The following is a 14,418-nucleotide window of genomic DNA, read 5'->3' as shown; positions in this document are numbered from 1 at the left end:
AATGTCCAGAGAGGGGCGCTGTGGAGCTGAATTGAAGCGACCTGCTGTCCAGAATTCAGCAGTCTGCATCCCCCATAATTTGAGCAGATAATTCAACAACTGCGCTCGTATTGGAATCCAAAATCCATGCATGAGCATCTATATATTTAATAATTTCATTTATTATATTTATTCATTCCTCATTTCCGCGTGGGTTTTCTCCGGGTGCTCCGGTTTCCTCCCACATCCCAAAAACATGCTTGGTAGGCCGATTGAGCACTCCAAATTGCCCCTGGGTGTGGGTGTGAGTGCGGATGGTTGTTCGTCTCTGTGTGCCCTGCGATTGGCTGGCAACCAGTTTAGGGTGTCCCTGCCTGCTGCCCGATGACGGCTGGGATAGGCTCCAGCACGCCCGCGACCCCCGTGGGGACAAGCGGTACAGATAATCAACGGATGGATGTATTATAATTATGATGTCTATTTGTGGCCTTCAATTGGCTGGCGAGTGGTTATAAGCAATTCCAAAAATGACGGGAGAGTAGACAAAAAGAATCGATGTGGAAAAAATACAATTCATCGATATCAAGTCATTCATCATCTGAGTGCATTTAATTTTTCAATATTTGTGTTTTACAACAAGCGGTTTAAATGGGAATTTTTTTATTCACACTCATTCAGAAAATAGTTTCATCTTTAGCTTGTGCTAGCGTATCTAATGTTTTGACCCACTCGTTACCAGAGGCACATGCTGTATAATGATCACACTGGACACCGACTTGTTGCTTCTGGCTCTGTTTACTTCTGAAGTAGTGTTGGCTCGTTCAAAAATAACGAATCTTTTCAGTGAACGAGAACGAATCACTTCCTAAAGGGATTTGTTCTTTTTTCCCGTTCATATAAATTCAACCAGTAGGTGTCGGTAATGCCCATTGAAGCTGGTGCCACCTCGCCGTAAAACAAAACGAAGAAGAAAATAACGTAACTTCCCGTTCACGAACGAGTCATGAATTACATTTCCCGTTCACCAACGAACAAATCTGTGAGTGAATCACTCAGTGAGTGAATCACTCAGTGAGTGAATCACTCAGTGAGTGAATCACTCAGTGAGTGAATCACTCACTGAGTGAATCACTCACTGAGTGAATCACTCACTGAGTGAATCACTCACTGAGTGAATCACTCACTGAGTGAATCACTCACTGAGTGAATCACTCACTGAGTGAATCACTCACTGAGTGAATCACTCACTGAGTGAATCACTCACTGAGTGAATCACTCACTGAGTGAATCACTCACTATGTGTCTTCTCTGCATCCATTGCAGCCTGGTCATCCTGGAAGAGGGACCCTCCCATCTGTGGTCTCTTCTCAAGGTTTCTCACTTCCCCTAGTCGGAGATTTGAGTTTTTCCTTGCCCTCATGGGAGTTTAAGACCAGGGGATGGCTGAGAATATTGTCATTGTATTGTCCTTTGTCATTTTCACATGTCCTGAGTGTTGTTAGTCACCTAAATGTTGAACAGAGACTGTGATGTAACGAAGTCAAATTCCTTGTTTGGCATGCTCAAACATGGCGAATAAATTCTTCTTGAATCTTGAAGTCCACCATAGAACTAAGGGTTGAAGGGTGTGTTGGCACCGTGGTGTGTGTTCTTTCTATCCTTGTTTAACGAGTATGTTCAGTCGGGTTTTTTTTGGGACATCTGCATCTCCTTTCTTTTGGCACCACAGTACCATTTATTCTGGGAGTCGCTGATGGTATAGAGGTGCACTTGCTTATCATGTGTGCCAACATGAGTTTGATTCCCACATGTGACGGTGTGAATGTTTGTGAGAGTGACGGTGTGAATGTGTGTGTAAATGGAAAAAAAAATATGCTGGTCGTATATATTTTATGCTGGTCGTATCTATTTTGTTGAATTTATCCGCCACACCTTATAAGCCGGCACCTCATCCACTCGGTGTTCAGATCGACTTCCAAACACTTTTGAATACGTTACGCTATATGAATGGCTGTAAAGACTGTTGTCTGTGGTTGGTCTGTTTTGCGAAAATGGGAATGTAGTTCAAACGTGGACGATTTTTACAAAGACGACTTCTGAAACAATGTGCAGTCGGTGATTTGATTTGTTGCTTTTGACATTTGATTTTTATTTTCTAGAATTGTTTGGATAAGTTTTTGTCGAAAAAATCGTGACGTCAAACACTGCTGCATGAAAATATTGTCTTGACAAAAATCCGGTCCGTGGTGCTAAAAAGGTTGGTGATCGCAAACTAGAGGAAAGATAAAGATGCTCCTCGCTTGTGCATACAGAATTTAAAAATATTCACTCGAAACGCATTGCATTGCAGATAGTTACCGGAAGAGTTGTGAAGCCGGATGCGTAGGACAATGGTCTTCAGGCGTCCCGTTGTCGCAGTCTTTTGGTCAATTTGTGAAATGACGTCGGTGACAACTGAAAATCCTAAATTGACGGTCCGGGTTTTCCATGTGTCTCGTGCTACGATATTCAATTTTTGTCGTCAAAATAAACATTGAAAATCAAACTGGTTGACTGTTTTACACGAATCCAGACAACAAAACGACAAAATGAAGCAGTATTCTAGCTTGTGTGGATCTGTTTTGAAGTGAAAATTAAATGAGCAGTCTGCTTTCAAAAGAAATATCTAATGACCAAGAGAGACACGGACCATGAGCATTGCGCATTGCACTGATTTCTGACAAAGCGTTTTCATTGGATGTCATCGAATGCGCAGGTGTCCAAAAATGCCGCACAAAGAACGCTTTCTTTCTTGAGCCTGTGAAACATACGTTCAACCTGTGGTTTCTTTCTACAAACACAAAACATTCTTGTAGGAGTGGTTATGTCATGCAATCACAATTCTGCTCACGAGTACAAGAGCAACAAGTGACAAATGCTCGAAACCAAAAAATGTACAATTTACTTTACGTTACTTACCATGAAAGTGTCATCACAAACAACACTTTAGTGTGTAATCATATATATTTATTGGCAATATGTCTCAAACACAGAGATATTTCTGCGACCATCAAGGTGAAAACAAATTGGCCTCCTCATCAAGATGAAACCAAAGTGGCTGACGAAACTACAGCACTCAGATCAACCTCAAGGAGGACACGCAAAAACAGCATTCTGCTTTTTAAAAGTGACATTCATCATGATGCTTCTACCAGCATGGACATTAAGGCACAAGCACAAGTTTTAAGTGGTGACGCTGATCTAAAGACAAAGATAAGGCTCATCCTCGATCTCTGGACATTAAGGCACAAGCACAAGTATTAAGTGGCGCCGCTGATCTAAAGACAAACATAAGGCTCATCCTCGATCTGAGACTAAAAGCAGGGAAGACATTGACATTATTTTGGTCACTATATAAAGTTTAGTTTTCATCGTTAGCAAAAATTACAAATCAAGATGAAACACCCTTTTTAATGTCCCGTATACTTTATAAATATTAAACTAGGCATAAACAAGTGTAGAGCCATCGAGTGTTGTGCATAGACACAAATAATCAGCCCTTTCTGAGAGGTCACTGGGAGTCATTTTCTTTCTACACCAATGACAACATTTTAAAAGGGCAGGTGTCTTCCTTATAAGGCCTCAAACTCATCAATCCTTTGCTTGGTGTTGCCTTGCCTGATCTGCCGTAGGGTTTTGTATTTGTCTCGTCCTTCCCGCACGTTGGCCGAGTGGAGGAGGTCGTTCATGGTGTTCTTGGACTCATCACGCGCTTGGGCCAACTCGGCGGTCAAATCCTGAAGGAGACACAGCAAGGGAATGAGACGATGTTTGCCAATGATATCTTTTTCATTTTTTCACACTACTTTAAATAACTTTTAAAACCCGAATGTGGTCAAAGAGCACAAACGTTTGGCGGCCTCTGCTATATGAGGACATTTTCCATGGTTACCCTGAGCTGTTTCTGCACACGCTCATTCTTCTGGGCTTCCGTTCGTCGATCCTCCTCCCTGCGGTGATTGTTTTGGGCGCTGTCATTGTGCAGGTCGGCACTGTGCATGCTGCTGTTCTCCTCGTCTTCGCTGTTGTCATCAAAGTTGTACATAGAGAGAGGGGGAGGCGGCGGCAGCGGCATTTCCATTGGTGTTTCCATTGGCGTCTGCCTCAGCGTTTGCAAAGGCGTCTGCAAAGGCGTCTGCAAAGGCGTTGGCCTTGGCGTCTGCATCGGCGTCTGCATCGGCGTCTGCATCGGCGACATCATCGGCATCTGCATCGGCATCTGCATCGGCGCCATCATCGGCATCTGCATCGGCGCCATCATCGGCATCTGCATCGGCAGCGCTGGTGGGGCCGCCAGCCTCACCTTCTCTAACTCCTGCTTGGTCTTAATCAGATCATCCTGGGCCTCCTTGGCCTGGTGAGGAACACAAATATGCTGTTTTCTTCTAAGATATCCTTTGATTTTTTTTTTCATCCTCTCCCCCCCAAGTCCTTAAGTGTTCTCACCCTGAGCTGCCATGAGTCCACCTCATTCTCTTTGCGTTTCCTGGCCTCCTCCAGCAGAGTGATTCTGCTCGTGTGCTCCTTCAGCTCTGAGGCCTAACACAAAACATGACTAATTGTTCACAAATGTGACATCATGGTCGGCCATACCTAATACTAATAAATACAAAAAGAAAGCACTGACCAGCTGTTCCTGACTAATCTTCTGGTTTTCAGATTGGCGAGCCAGCGCTTCTTTAGCCAGCAGGGCTGCCTGACGTTCCGCCTCCAGACGAGCCGCCTCCTCTTCAGCTTTCAAACGCTCCTTCTCCAGCATCATGGCTCTCTGCGTCTGCGCCTGAAGATCTGAAATAAAGACGGGTATAATTGTTAGCTCTGTTGTAACATTAAACAATCTCATGAGCATCCAGTTAATGACAAAGTTAAATAATTGTAAACACTTTTTCCATACCTTGCTCTACCTTCTTGGTCTTCTCCTGATACTGGTAGAGCTTCATCATAATGTCCTTCTTCTCTCGCTCCATCTGCTCCTTCTCCTTCTCGATGGCCTCCCTTTTCCTCTTCTCTTTTTCCAGCTGGGCCCTGCAGAAAAGCATTAGCAATTAGCTAACAAAGATGCATGACAGACGAACAAATATTAGTCGACGGGTGGTTTCTCTTTTGTACACTGTGTTGAGTTTTACAATAACAAGGGGATCGCCAAGTCGGCTATGGTTTTAGTGGTCTAATGGCTTTAATCTGCAACACGGAGAGAAATTTTGAGAATTGTTGATATAATACATGGAAAAATCTCTGCCAATTAAAATTTGGCTCTTCTGTGCTCAAGCTGTGCTAAGAGGGGGAACTTATTAGAAATCTGTAATGATTACCTCGCAGCGGTGAAAATTTGGGCTCAATAAATCAAGTTAACATAATTTTCGGACCATAAATCGCTCCGGAGTATAAGTCGCACCAACCATAAAATGCACAATAAAGTGAAGCAAAACATATATACGTCGCACCAAAGTATAAGTCGCACTTTTGGGGCAAATTTATTTGTCAAAATCCAACACCAAAAACATACATGAACCAGCAACAACAGGCTAAACGATACGGTATGCTAACGTGACATATACACAAACGAGGAGCTGAGAACGGGCCCGACGTAACATTCAGAGTTATTCAAGTAAGTATTACATAAATAACACGTTTATCAAACCATCTGTGTCACTCCAATTCATTAAATCCATCGATCGTGCTTTATGTAAACAATGCCGCGTATGCTGTCACGATTGGAATGGAGCAGGGCGACCAAGTGCAGCTTGGACCAGGGTTTATTGGAGGAACCAAAGACAGACTCTGCAAACTGACATGACTTAACAAAACGATAACATGACTGACTAACCGAAAACAGACTTGAAAACGACAGGGACCAAAAAGACATGAAGACGACACGACAACAAAACAACAGCAACCGCAACAAAACGACAATGATCCGACCGGGGCATGAGGGGCAGACAGGACTTATATACATGACAGGTAACAAGAGGCAGGTGAGAATAATCAAACTAATCAGGGGCACACAGGAGGGGAGGGGCGAGCACACAGACCGAAACCATGACAACAGACACATGGTGGAACGGCTGGGTACGAGACGTGACATATGCGCCGCATATGCTGACGTCGGACCCGTTGTAAGTTGCATTTCTAATTATTCCACAGACCCATATAACGATATAACAAGTATATTTCAAATAACTATCATATCACAACAATATTATCAAATCATCTGTGTCACTCCAAATCATTAAATCCATCGATCAAATTCCTCGTTCTTTATGTCAACAACGCCGCGCGTGCGCTGCAGAGATCTAGTATATAACTATATTGTAGCATTAACAAAGTACCAGGAAAGACGTGGGTTTGGTAAACGGCTCTTTATATAACAAAACAAGAGTTCAACGAGCCAACAACTACTGAACTTCCAGCCACGGAGGTGGAAGAGAGCTCCATAAATAGGACCGGGCGTGCGTAAAAGCCATGACCAAGCCCCATCCACCGTCCCCGGACAGCCACCCGGCCGGGCGCCGTCCCTTGACTTCCATCCACGGAGGTGAAAGAGAGCTCCCGTCGAGAAGGACCAGGCGTGCGTAAAAACCATAATAGTTCTTCAAACCTTCTGTGTCACTCCAAATCATTAAATTCTTCAAACTCTTCGTCCTCCGTGTCACTTACATATGCAAGTTGCTACATGAAATAAAATATATCAAATCACTATAACATACATAAGTTTTTCAAACCTTGTGTCACTCCAAATCATTAAATCCTTCAAACGTGGGGCCCTTTGTCATCTTCGTCATCCCGTGATCGAATCCTTTGCCCTTTATGTAAACAACCGCCGCGCGGCGCGGGTGACGTCACTTGCAGTTCAAATGACAGTAATCCCTTGCTACATCACGGTTCGTTTATCGCGGTTTCACTAGTCAGGTCAAGTTTATTTGTATAGCCCTAAATCACAAGCAGTCTCAAAGGGCTTCACATAGACAAACAATTGACAATTATTCTCAAAGCATCCCCTGATCTTGAGCTCCCAAAAGGGCAAGGAAAAACTCAAAAAACCCCTACCAGGGACCACAGATGGAAGGATCGCCCTTTCAGGATCACCAGGCTGCAATGGATGCAAAGAGCGCACATAAAATACATAATATGGAAATCAAAAAGTGGATGTCCAGGCCAAAGCGAAGAGCTGTCGGAGGAGCCCTCGATCGTACTGGCAGTGTCAGTACATCGCGGATTTTTGAATTTTGAAAATTTCTGAAAAAAATCACATACAAGTCACCCCCCACCACCCAAACTATGATAAAAACCGCGACTTATAGTCCGAAAATTACGGTATACACTTTGATTTTCACATATTTGAACTGAGATAACAACAACAACGTACTTCTCCTTCTGTTTCTGCATCTTCTCCTCTCTCGCCTGTGTCTTCATCTGCTGCACCTCGATGGAGTCCGGCTTGCGTCGGTTCATGTAGAGCTCATGGTTGCCCATGCACAGCTGGAGGATGCGCTTGTTTAAGCGTAGTCTCGGGGAATAGAACACAAAGTCCTGAAAACAAACAGAGAATAAATAATGTGGAGTTAACCTCGAATTTCTACATTACAAACTTAATACAGGGGACAAGCAGGTTGGCGCATCAACATGCATAAATGACTAGAAGATTTACTCACCGGTGATTTTTTGTCGATGGGTTTGATGGTGAACTTTTTGTCATTAAAGGAAACGTTTTTGATTTCACTCCAAGGGAAGCCGATTTTTGGTGTCAGTCTGATGGAGCAAAACACAAATGTGGAAAGGCAAATATAATTCAACCTCCGGCTTAGTCACAAAAAAATACTGATTCCACTGTCCGATGGATTATTTCAAGGTGTGGATCACTAATGTTTTCTTGTGCCAGTCTCAGCGGACCATGACATTTGCTATGTTGTAATGAGACTTTGTGGTGAAACTCGTGTTTGAATTCACACTGCCTAAACTGGAATTTCTTTTAATTACTCTTGCTGACACATGCTTGTGGAATTGAGACAACAATGTGGAAGTTATTTCAGAGCGCTGTGACGGGACGGATCTTTGCATTGTAAAGTTTGCTTACGGATGAATTCAAAGAATATCTTGTGCCAAGAAGTAAAATCCACAAAAAAAGGATGTCTGATTAATTTATCGTGTAAAATTAAACCATTGTGATGGATGAAATATAAAAATGAAGGAAAGCAGCTAGGTAAAGAGTTTGACAATCAAACGAGATGCCTCGGCTGTTCTTTGTGGACCAGCCGCCCTCATTGGAGAGACACTGTTGTAGGTTAGCCTCACATTCTTAAGTGCCGCACACCTTGAAAAACCAGTTGGCGTAACCATAGTTACAGCAGAGGTTACTGCAGAAGACAGGCTTCTGTCAATCGCTAGGTTTACAAAAAACAAAGCTTGCTGCCTCAAAATGGCCGGTTTGTCATTAGTGTCATGGCAATTAAAAATTTCATACATTAAACTCGACAACACAATTCCTGCTACTGCTCAACTGTCTGCAACCAAGTCGTTCGTCAGTTCAACTTACTTGTCATCCTTTTCATAAATATTCAGTCCCAAAGCATCCACTCCCAGCCACAACAGCGTTCCCTTCTTATTCTTGATGTCAAAGTAGTTGACGCCATACATCTCGAGGTCCTGAGCGATCTTCAGATACTCCATCATGGCATCCTCCCTGTTGGAACGTGCTCAAGTTTAGCACACCCATGTCACCACGTATAATGACATATAAACCACACATGGACTCACTTGAGCATCCCACGATGCTCCTCATGCCACACCTGAATCCTCTCCTCCCACTGTTCTTGTGATAACTTGTGCTGATCCACCACTCTGCAAAAACAGAACAAATTCATTAACTCCATTGAAGTTCTTCTTTAACATTACAGGAGCTGTGCAGCATTAAGTCACCACAAGCTTTACAGGAGCTGTGCAGCATTAAGTCACCACAAGCTTCAAAGTCTGGATATTTTTTGGGCAATAACTAGTGCAAGAGGTTCAGTGAGATTCAAAGATACCTCGAATGCTTGAATGCAGAATAAACTTCTCAGCCATGATGGATAGCGCATGCAGATTAATTTCCGCTTCTGAACTTGCTTAGTCATCTTATTGTTATATTTTTATGATTATTAAAAAGCAAGCATTTTAAGGACCTGACAGCGACACTACTGAAGTTATTATTTTCCTTCAAAATGCTCCAAAAGCATGCAATTCCTCAAAACTGTTTTTTAATCATCCACCTATAACAATGGCTTCCACCTTATCAAAGCTGCATGGGTGCAACTCAGAAACGGAGATAACAGTACAGAAAACATGATTCATACATATCCGTTTCGCTTTCTTTCTTTCTTTCTTTTTTTTTGGTTGCCAAACATGGTCATTTTGTTAGGGGCAGGTTCAATCAGACTAGTGGCCTACTGGCGCTGTGTGCAATTTTGAATATCGTACATAAACAACTTCACCTTTTGAATCGAACAACTTCAGTGCCTTACATCAAATACACACAATTTTTTGGGTTTTCCTTTACCTGCGAGGCAGCAGCCGTTCAGAAAGGAGGTATCCCGGTTGGTGGATTTCTTTGTCATAATCTCCATACTTGGCTTGAACAGAGTAGGACGCCAGCAGCACGGCCGTTTCCGGCGGACAGTAAACCTGGTCGCTCAGGATGCCCTCTCTTACTTGCATGAAAAAAAGCTTCTGAGTGATCTCCTGAATGAGCTCCTCATTGACTTCCTCGGGAAAGTACTTGGCCCGAAAATTAAACTGCAGCGGGTTAGTCTTCCTCACGTCCTGTTGTAACACCTGATGGGGAATTACAAATTCACTTCAAATGTTTTCAGAGTGGGCCAATTAGGTTCTGTTTTGTTGCTGGAATAAAAATATTAAATGAGTGATTCATATATTATCAGAATTATTTTCAAATTATTCCGTTTTGCAATTGGCTGAAAATGTTGGCTTTCTGTATCATGTGCCAGACTTCATTTATCTGATTTACAAATTAGCCTGAATTATGAGCAACTCCAGGAATCCCGTGGCAAGGAGTTTAGCACTGTTGACTACACAACAGAAAGTAGTTCTGGTTCAGGAAGAGTTTACGCTCCAGCTGAACACACAATAACCTTATGCAACAAGTAAAATATACACAGAAACCAATGCGGTCTGTTTCAGATATCCGTGGAGGGAGCCACTAACCACAATCGAGAATATCAATGAATGGCATGTACTGGATATTTTATTACGGTTAGTAGTGATATCGTGAAACACAAACATTGCATCATCGAGACTACTGTGCCCATGAGGGAATGCATTCTTCTATTCTTTGATTGAAGGGTTCCATCTCATCATTGTCTTTTAACACAGCTCACCTTTTTTTCCAGTTTCAGCCAAGTTAAATAGTCTTTTCCATCTATATACTGGAGTCCAAAGTACCAGAGCTCACGTAATCCGATTGTTTTCACCACCTGTGGATAATATAAAAAGGAATTTGAATGGAATAAAAACTTTTCAAAACCTAATGGCGTAAACAAATATAATTTTGATGAATTCAATTGCAGTGGTTAAAGGCAGCAAAGTAAGGTAACTAAAATAGATTTATTAAGAATTAGCATTATTTCTTCAACCGGTTCAGGGTGTCCCCCGCCTACTGCCCGATGACCGCTGGGATAGGCTTCAGCATGCCCGCGACCCCCGTGGGGACAAAGCGGTATAGAAAATGGATGGATGGAAGCATTATTTCTAAAATCTCACTAGTCCTGACTTGATGACTCAGATGATTTGTGGGCTTGGCTAACAAGCCTTTGACAGCTTTCATAAATTGCCTGTTGTCACTGTCAAGTTGACTTTGAACTCATTTAAAGATACTCCGCTTAAAATACTAATCTCAAAATGCAAATGAGCTTTAAGCGGCAGGTTGAAATGGCAACTAACAAGTTCAAGGCCAAGTGAGATGAGCAACAGGGTGCGGAGGGGAGTGGCAGGCTGTCTTTGGTATGACAGATTCTACGTTTGTGATCGCCAACAATCACCAAGGCCTGACAAAAACGGGTTTACGAGTGTTGCTCAGCAGACTGCTCGCTCGCTGGGGTCAGCTACTTAGTGCCTACCGGTGTGAAACGACGTTAAAATGATTATACGCGTCAACGTGCACCTATGCTACATATCAACTGGGCTAACCTGATGTCGTTGCTCAAAGCGCAATGACGCATTTAGTGTAAGTCATTGAATTAAAAAATAATTTAAAGAATTAAAAAATATATAATTTCTGCCAACTCTCTTTTCTACTTTGTCATATTTATCCTTCCGCTTTTGCACTCAACTCAATCACTACAGTGCATGCTGCAAATGTATTTGACTACTTTTTTGATTATTATGACTAAATTCTCGAGCTTTCTTGGTATGTTGCCAACCGAGGTTTTCTAGCACAAATGAGCTGAAAATTTTGAGATGAAGGGTTGGTCCAAAACATATATGGAAATTGGCTCCACTATCTATTGAAAAACGAGTTTTACAGGAAGCGTCTAAGTCTTATACTCTAAGACAATGCCTTTCTTCCGCTGATGCTGTCACACGGCACCAAACAAGTTCACTGTAATGACAATGTCAGCTGGGCTTGCGGGATCTCTGTATTAAAATTTCAAATCTTACAGACCATACATGTTAAGTCATATAAGATGATACATATTGGGAAGAATGGGACCATACAAAATGAGATCAATGCAATGATGATGGTGTCAGGCGCAGATACATATATGAAAAAAACATTGTCCAACTCGTATGAAAAAACAATATTGTTCAACTTCAGGACTTTCTTACATGATTTTAGTGGGACTTTGCATTCAATAATCTAAACGGAGATGGTGTGCAGGTTACCTGGTCAAACACAACTTTGCCGTAAGCGCTTGGCAAAATGGCAAACTCCAGCTCCGAGTCTAAGGCGTTGACGTTAATATTGACCTGTGGTGGACACATACAAGAAAAATTTGGCTTTCAAGTAGAATTGTAAATGTTTCATGCAGTACTTTACACATCTAAGAAAGGGATGGGAAAGATTTACAAACTCATTACCACTCAAAGAAATGGACACAAAGACGTTAGGACATGCCGTCCATATTGCTTTGGCGGCATCTTCCATTGCCAGTCCATTGTGAGCGGCCAAAACTGTGATCTACCTGCTTATAGTCAACTAACTGGTTTACATCTCGCAAGGAGGGCAAATCCAATCACAGCATCTCATCATCATGTTAGCCTGCAGGGGAGACGCAGTGTAAACTGTGACACTGCCAGGGATGATTAGAGGGAACTTCGTGGCATGGGAAACTTTTGTCATATGGCTTTTGAATGTCGGGAAATTTTTGCCTAATGTGATGGCGCTCTCAAGGCACATATGGCTTAGAACACTCTCAGTCCGGCAGAACTTTTATATGACGGTTTTGAGTCCCAGCTAAAAGGTGGTAAAATACAGCCTCTACTCAACAGCCAGACAAAGGAGCCTTTGAGCCGGCCGGAGTCTGTTGCTGTAGTCTTGAGGAAGCGACGTACCCAAAACTGCTCCCAAACTCAAGAAAGAAGCGCGCTGTGATGAGGGAGAACAGCTCATACATAGAAGCTTAACTGCTGTATTTGCATTTACAGCATGAGAGCACCTAGAAAAACACACACACAGCAGCCAGTGAAACATGTGAATGAATGTGATGGTGGAAACCATGCAAGGGTCAGTGGAAGAAATATCACGTGGTCCCATTTTGACCATAGCAAGTGTAATCCTCATAAAAGTACTAATCACTCCATTTTATGAGGGTTACACAAGCTAAAAATTGCACAGCGGTTATGACTGATTCAAAAGTAAACACTAAGACGGCGGTACCATGAAGAAAAAGTGACTCACTCAGGATGTCACTTTCACAGCAACGCACACAAAACCTGTTGGCCACGACCAAACAAAGCAACAACACTGCAATGACCACAACCTGTTGACATGTGTTAACATTTCACTTAGTAAGCAGGTGATATGTCCAAGAAGCTCCTCTGCATATATTTTACCTGATGGAAACACTTTACTGCATATAGCCAAATTTTCGTGTCGAAAATTAACACGACTTTGTTCTAAACACCAGCAAGAAGTTTCCAAACAGATGTTTAACTGAGTGAAGTGTAATGGCAGGCCAGGGTGGGGCAAGCTAGTCAGGAGCAAAACCTGATCTGTTAGAAAACATGGGAGAACTTTGTTAGCATTACCTCCACCGAACCATTGCCTGGAAATTGTTCATTTGAAATACAGCACCACACGAGTAACTGTCTCTAAGCGCTATGCCGAGGAACAAGCACGCCACAGAACACATTTTTTTAAAACAATCCCATTAAATTCTCATGATCTCTCCAGTCTATTGCTTGAATTCTAAGACTTGCAAAGTGGGCCAACTCCATCAGCATTATACCGCTACCATGAGAAAATGTGATCACAAGCATAATGGTTTCTTTCCATCAAGACTGGCGGGATCCATGATGATGAGGAAAAATCATTTGGAGTGGCTGGCCTTCAAATGCAAACTTGTTACTCTACTATAATGAATGATTCAATACTAAAGGAAACCCCCTTTGGTTATTTACGGGGAGTACACAAACTACCCGGGGTAGATGGGGAAGTTCCTGAATTAGTCCCTGTAGTGTGAAAGCCCCTACTACAATCAATGCTGTGCGTTCAATTAATAGGTCTAACATAGTGTAACACACATTAAATGTATGGAAAGTAGTAAACCAGTAATATATAAAATATATTTGAAGATGCCAAAGTTAGATTTTGTGTGTTATATTCTTTACCTGTGGAGAATTATAAACAATGAAATAAAATAAAAATAAATTCAATGAAATGAAATAATTGTAATTGCTTACCGCTTTTGGCATTTTGTGTCCTATAGTCGCCTTTCGCCCGAGAAGGAGATATTCGTCAACCCCCGTGTAAACACGGTACCTTCGTCGAAAGCGAGCAAGAGGAGGAACAAGTTTGGGCCTCTTGGGTGTTACTGCAAGCCGTCTGAGGGGAAGCTCTTTGCGCTCGTGCGGGTGACAGTCATCGTCAACAACGAAAGAGGGCCACGATTGACAAGCCAGCAATATCCGAGCAGAAGAAGCGCAGGAAACGACAAGGATTGGGCTTCAAAATAAATGTAAACACCTATATCTAACATTTTGTAAATAACCAATGAATGTAAATGAATGCGATGATTATACACTAAGACATTTCCTTACATGTTTCTTTCCACCAAGTGAACAACTGTGCATGATTTGCATTGTCAATCCGTCGTCCAGTACTTTTATTGTGGTACGTAAATCCAAAAATACAGGAAGCTGTGTAATTTATGATAAATATAATTTAAAATCTTCGGGAAAGTGCTTGCC

General features: G+C 42.3%; 2 protein-coding genes across 4 annotated transcripts in view; one reads left to right on the top strand and one right to left on the bottom strand.

Annotated features, from left to right (window-relative positions):
- Positions 1–1,013, top strand: part of sytl3 (synaptotagmin-like 3) — a 4,912-nt gene extending 3,899 nt beyond the window's left edge. For all 3 annotated transcript variants that reach the window (XM_085937366.1, XM_085937365.1, XM_085937364.1), the window contains one exon: positions 1–1,013. This exon is cut by the window's left edge and continues 7 nt beyond it. In XM_085937366.1, the coding sequence (XP_085793492.1) occupies positions 1–35 (35 nt within the window). In that variant the 3' untranslated portion in view covers positions 36–1,013.
- Positions 1,014–2,963: 1,950 nt separating this feature from the next.
- Positions 2,964–14,053, bottom strand: ezrb (ezrin b). Its single transcript, XM_085937358.1, has 13 exons — positions 13,912–14,053; positions 11,893–11,976; positions 10,389–10,484; positions 9,551–9,825; positions 8,773–8,856; positions 8,552–8,698; positions 7,671–7,767; positions 7,385–7,548; positions 4,913–5,043; positions 4,646–4,806; positions 4,465–4,557; positions 3,911–4,372; positions 2,964–3,755 (listed from the first exon to the last, which is right to left on the bottom strand). The coding sequence occupies exons 1-13, from the start codon at positions 13,921–13,923 to the stop codon at positions 3,591–3,593; spliced, it is 1,971 nt and encodes a 656-aa protein (XP_085793484.1). The 5' UTR covers positions 13,924–14,053; the 3' UTR covers positions 2,964–3,590.
- Positions 14,054–14,418: the final 365 nt, after the last annotated feature.

Source organism: Syngnathus leptorhynchus, chromosome 18 (assembly GCF_054491065.1).
Source record: "Syngnathus leptorhynchus isolate UIUO chromosome 18, UIUO_Slep, whole genome shotgun sequence".
NCBI lineage: Eukaryota > Metazoa > Chordata > Actinopteri > Syngnathiformes > Syngnathidae > Syngnathus > Syngnathus leptorhynchus.
This window is presented reverse-complemented; position numbering and strand designations above follow the sequence as displayed.

Excerpts from the sequence above, each read along its gene's own strand:
- ezrb (XM_085937358.1), bottom strand. Across the intron at positions 8,857-9,550 it reads GAACGGCTGCTGCCTCGCAG|AGTGGTGGATCAGCACAAGT; the intron begins GTAAAGGAAAAC and ends CTGTTTTTGCAG. Across the intron at positions 8,699-8,772 it reads GAGCATCGTGGGATGCTCAA|GGAGGATGCCATGATGGAGT; the intron begins GTGAGTCCATGT and ends ACGTTCCAACAG.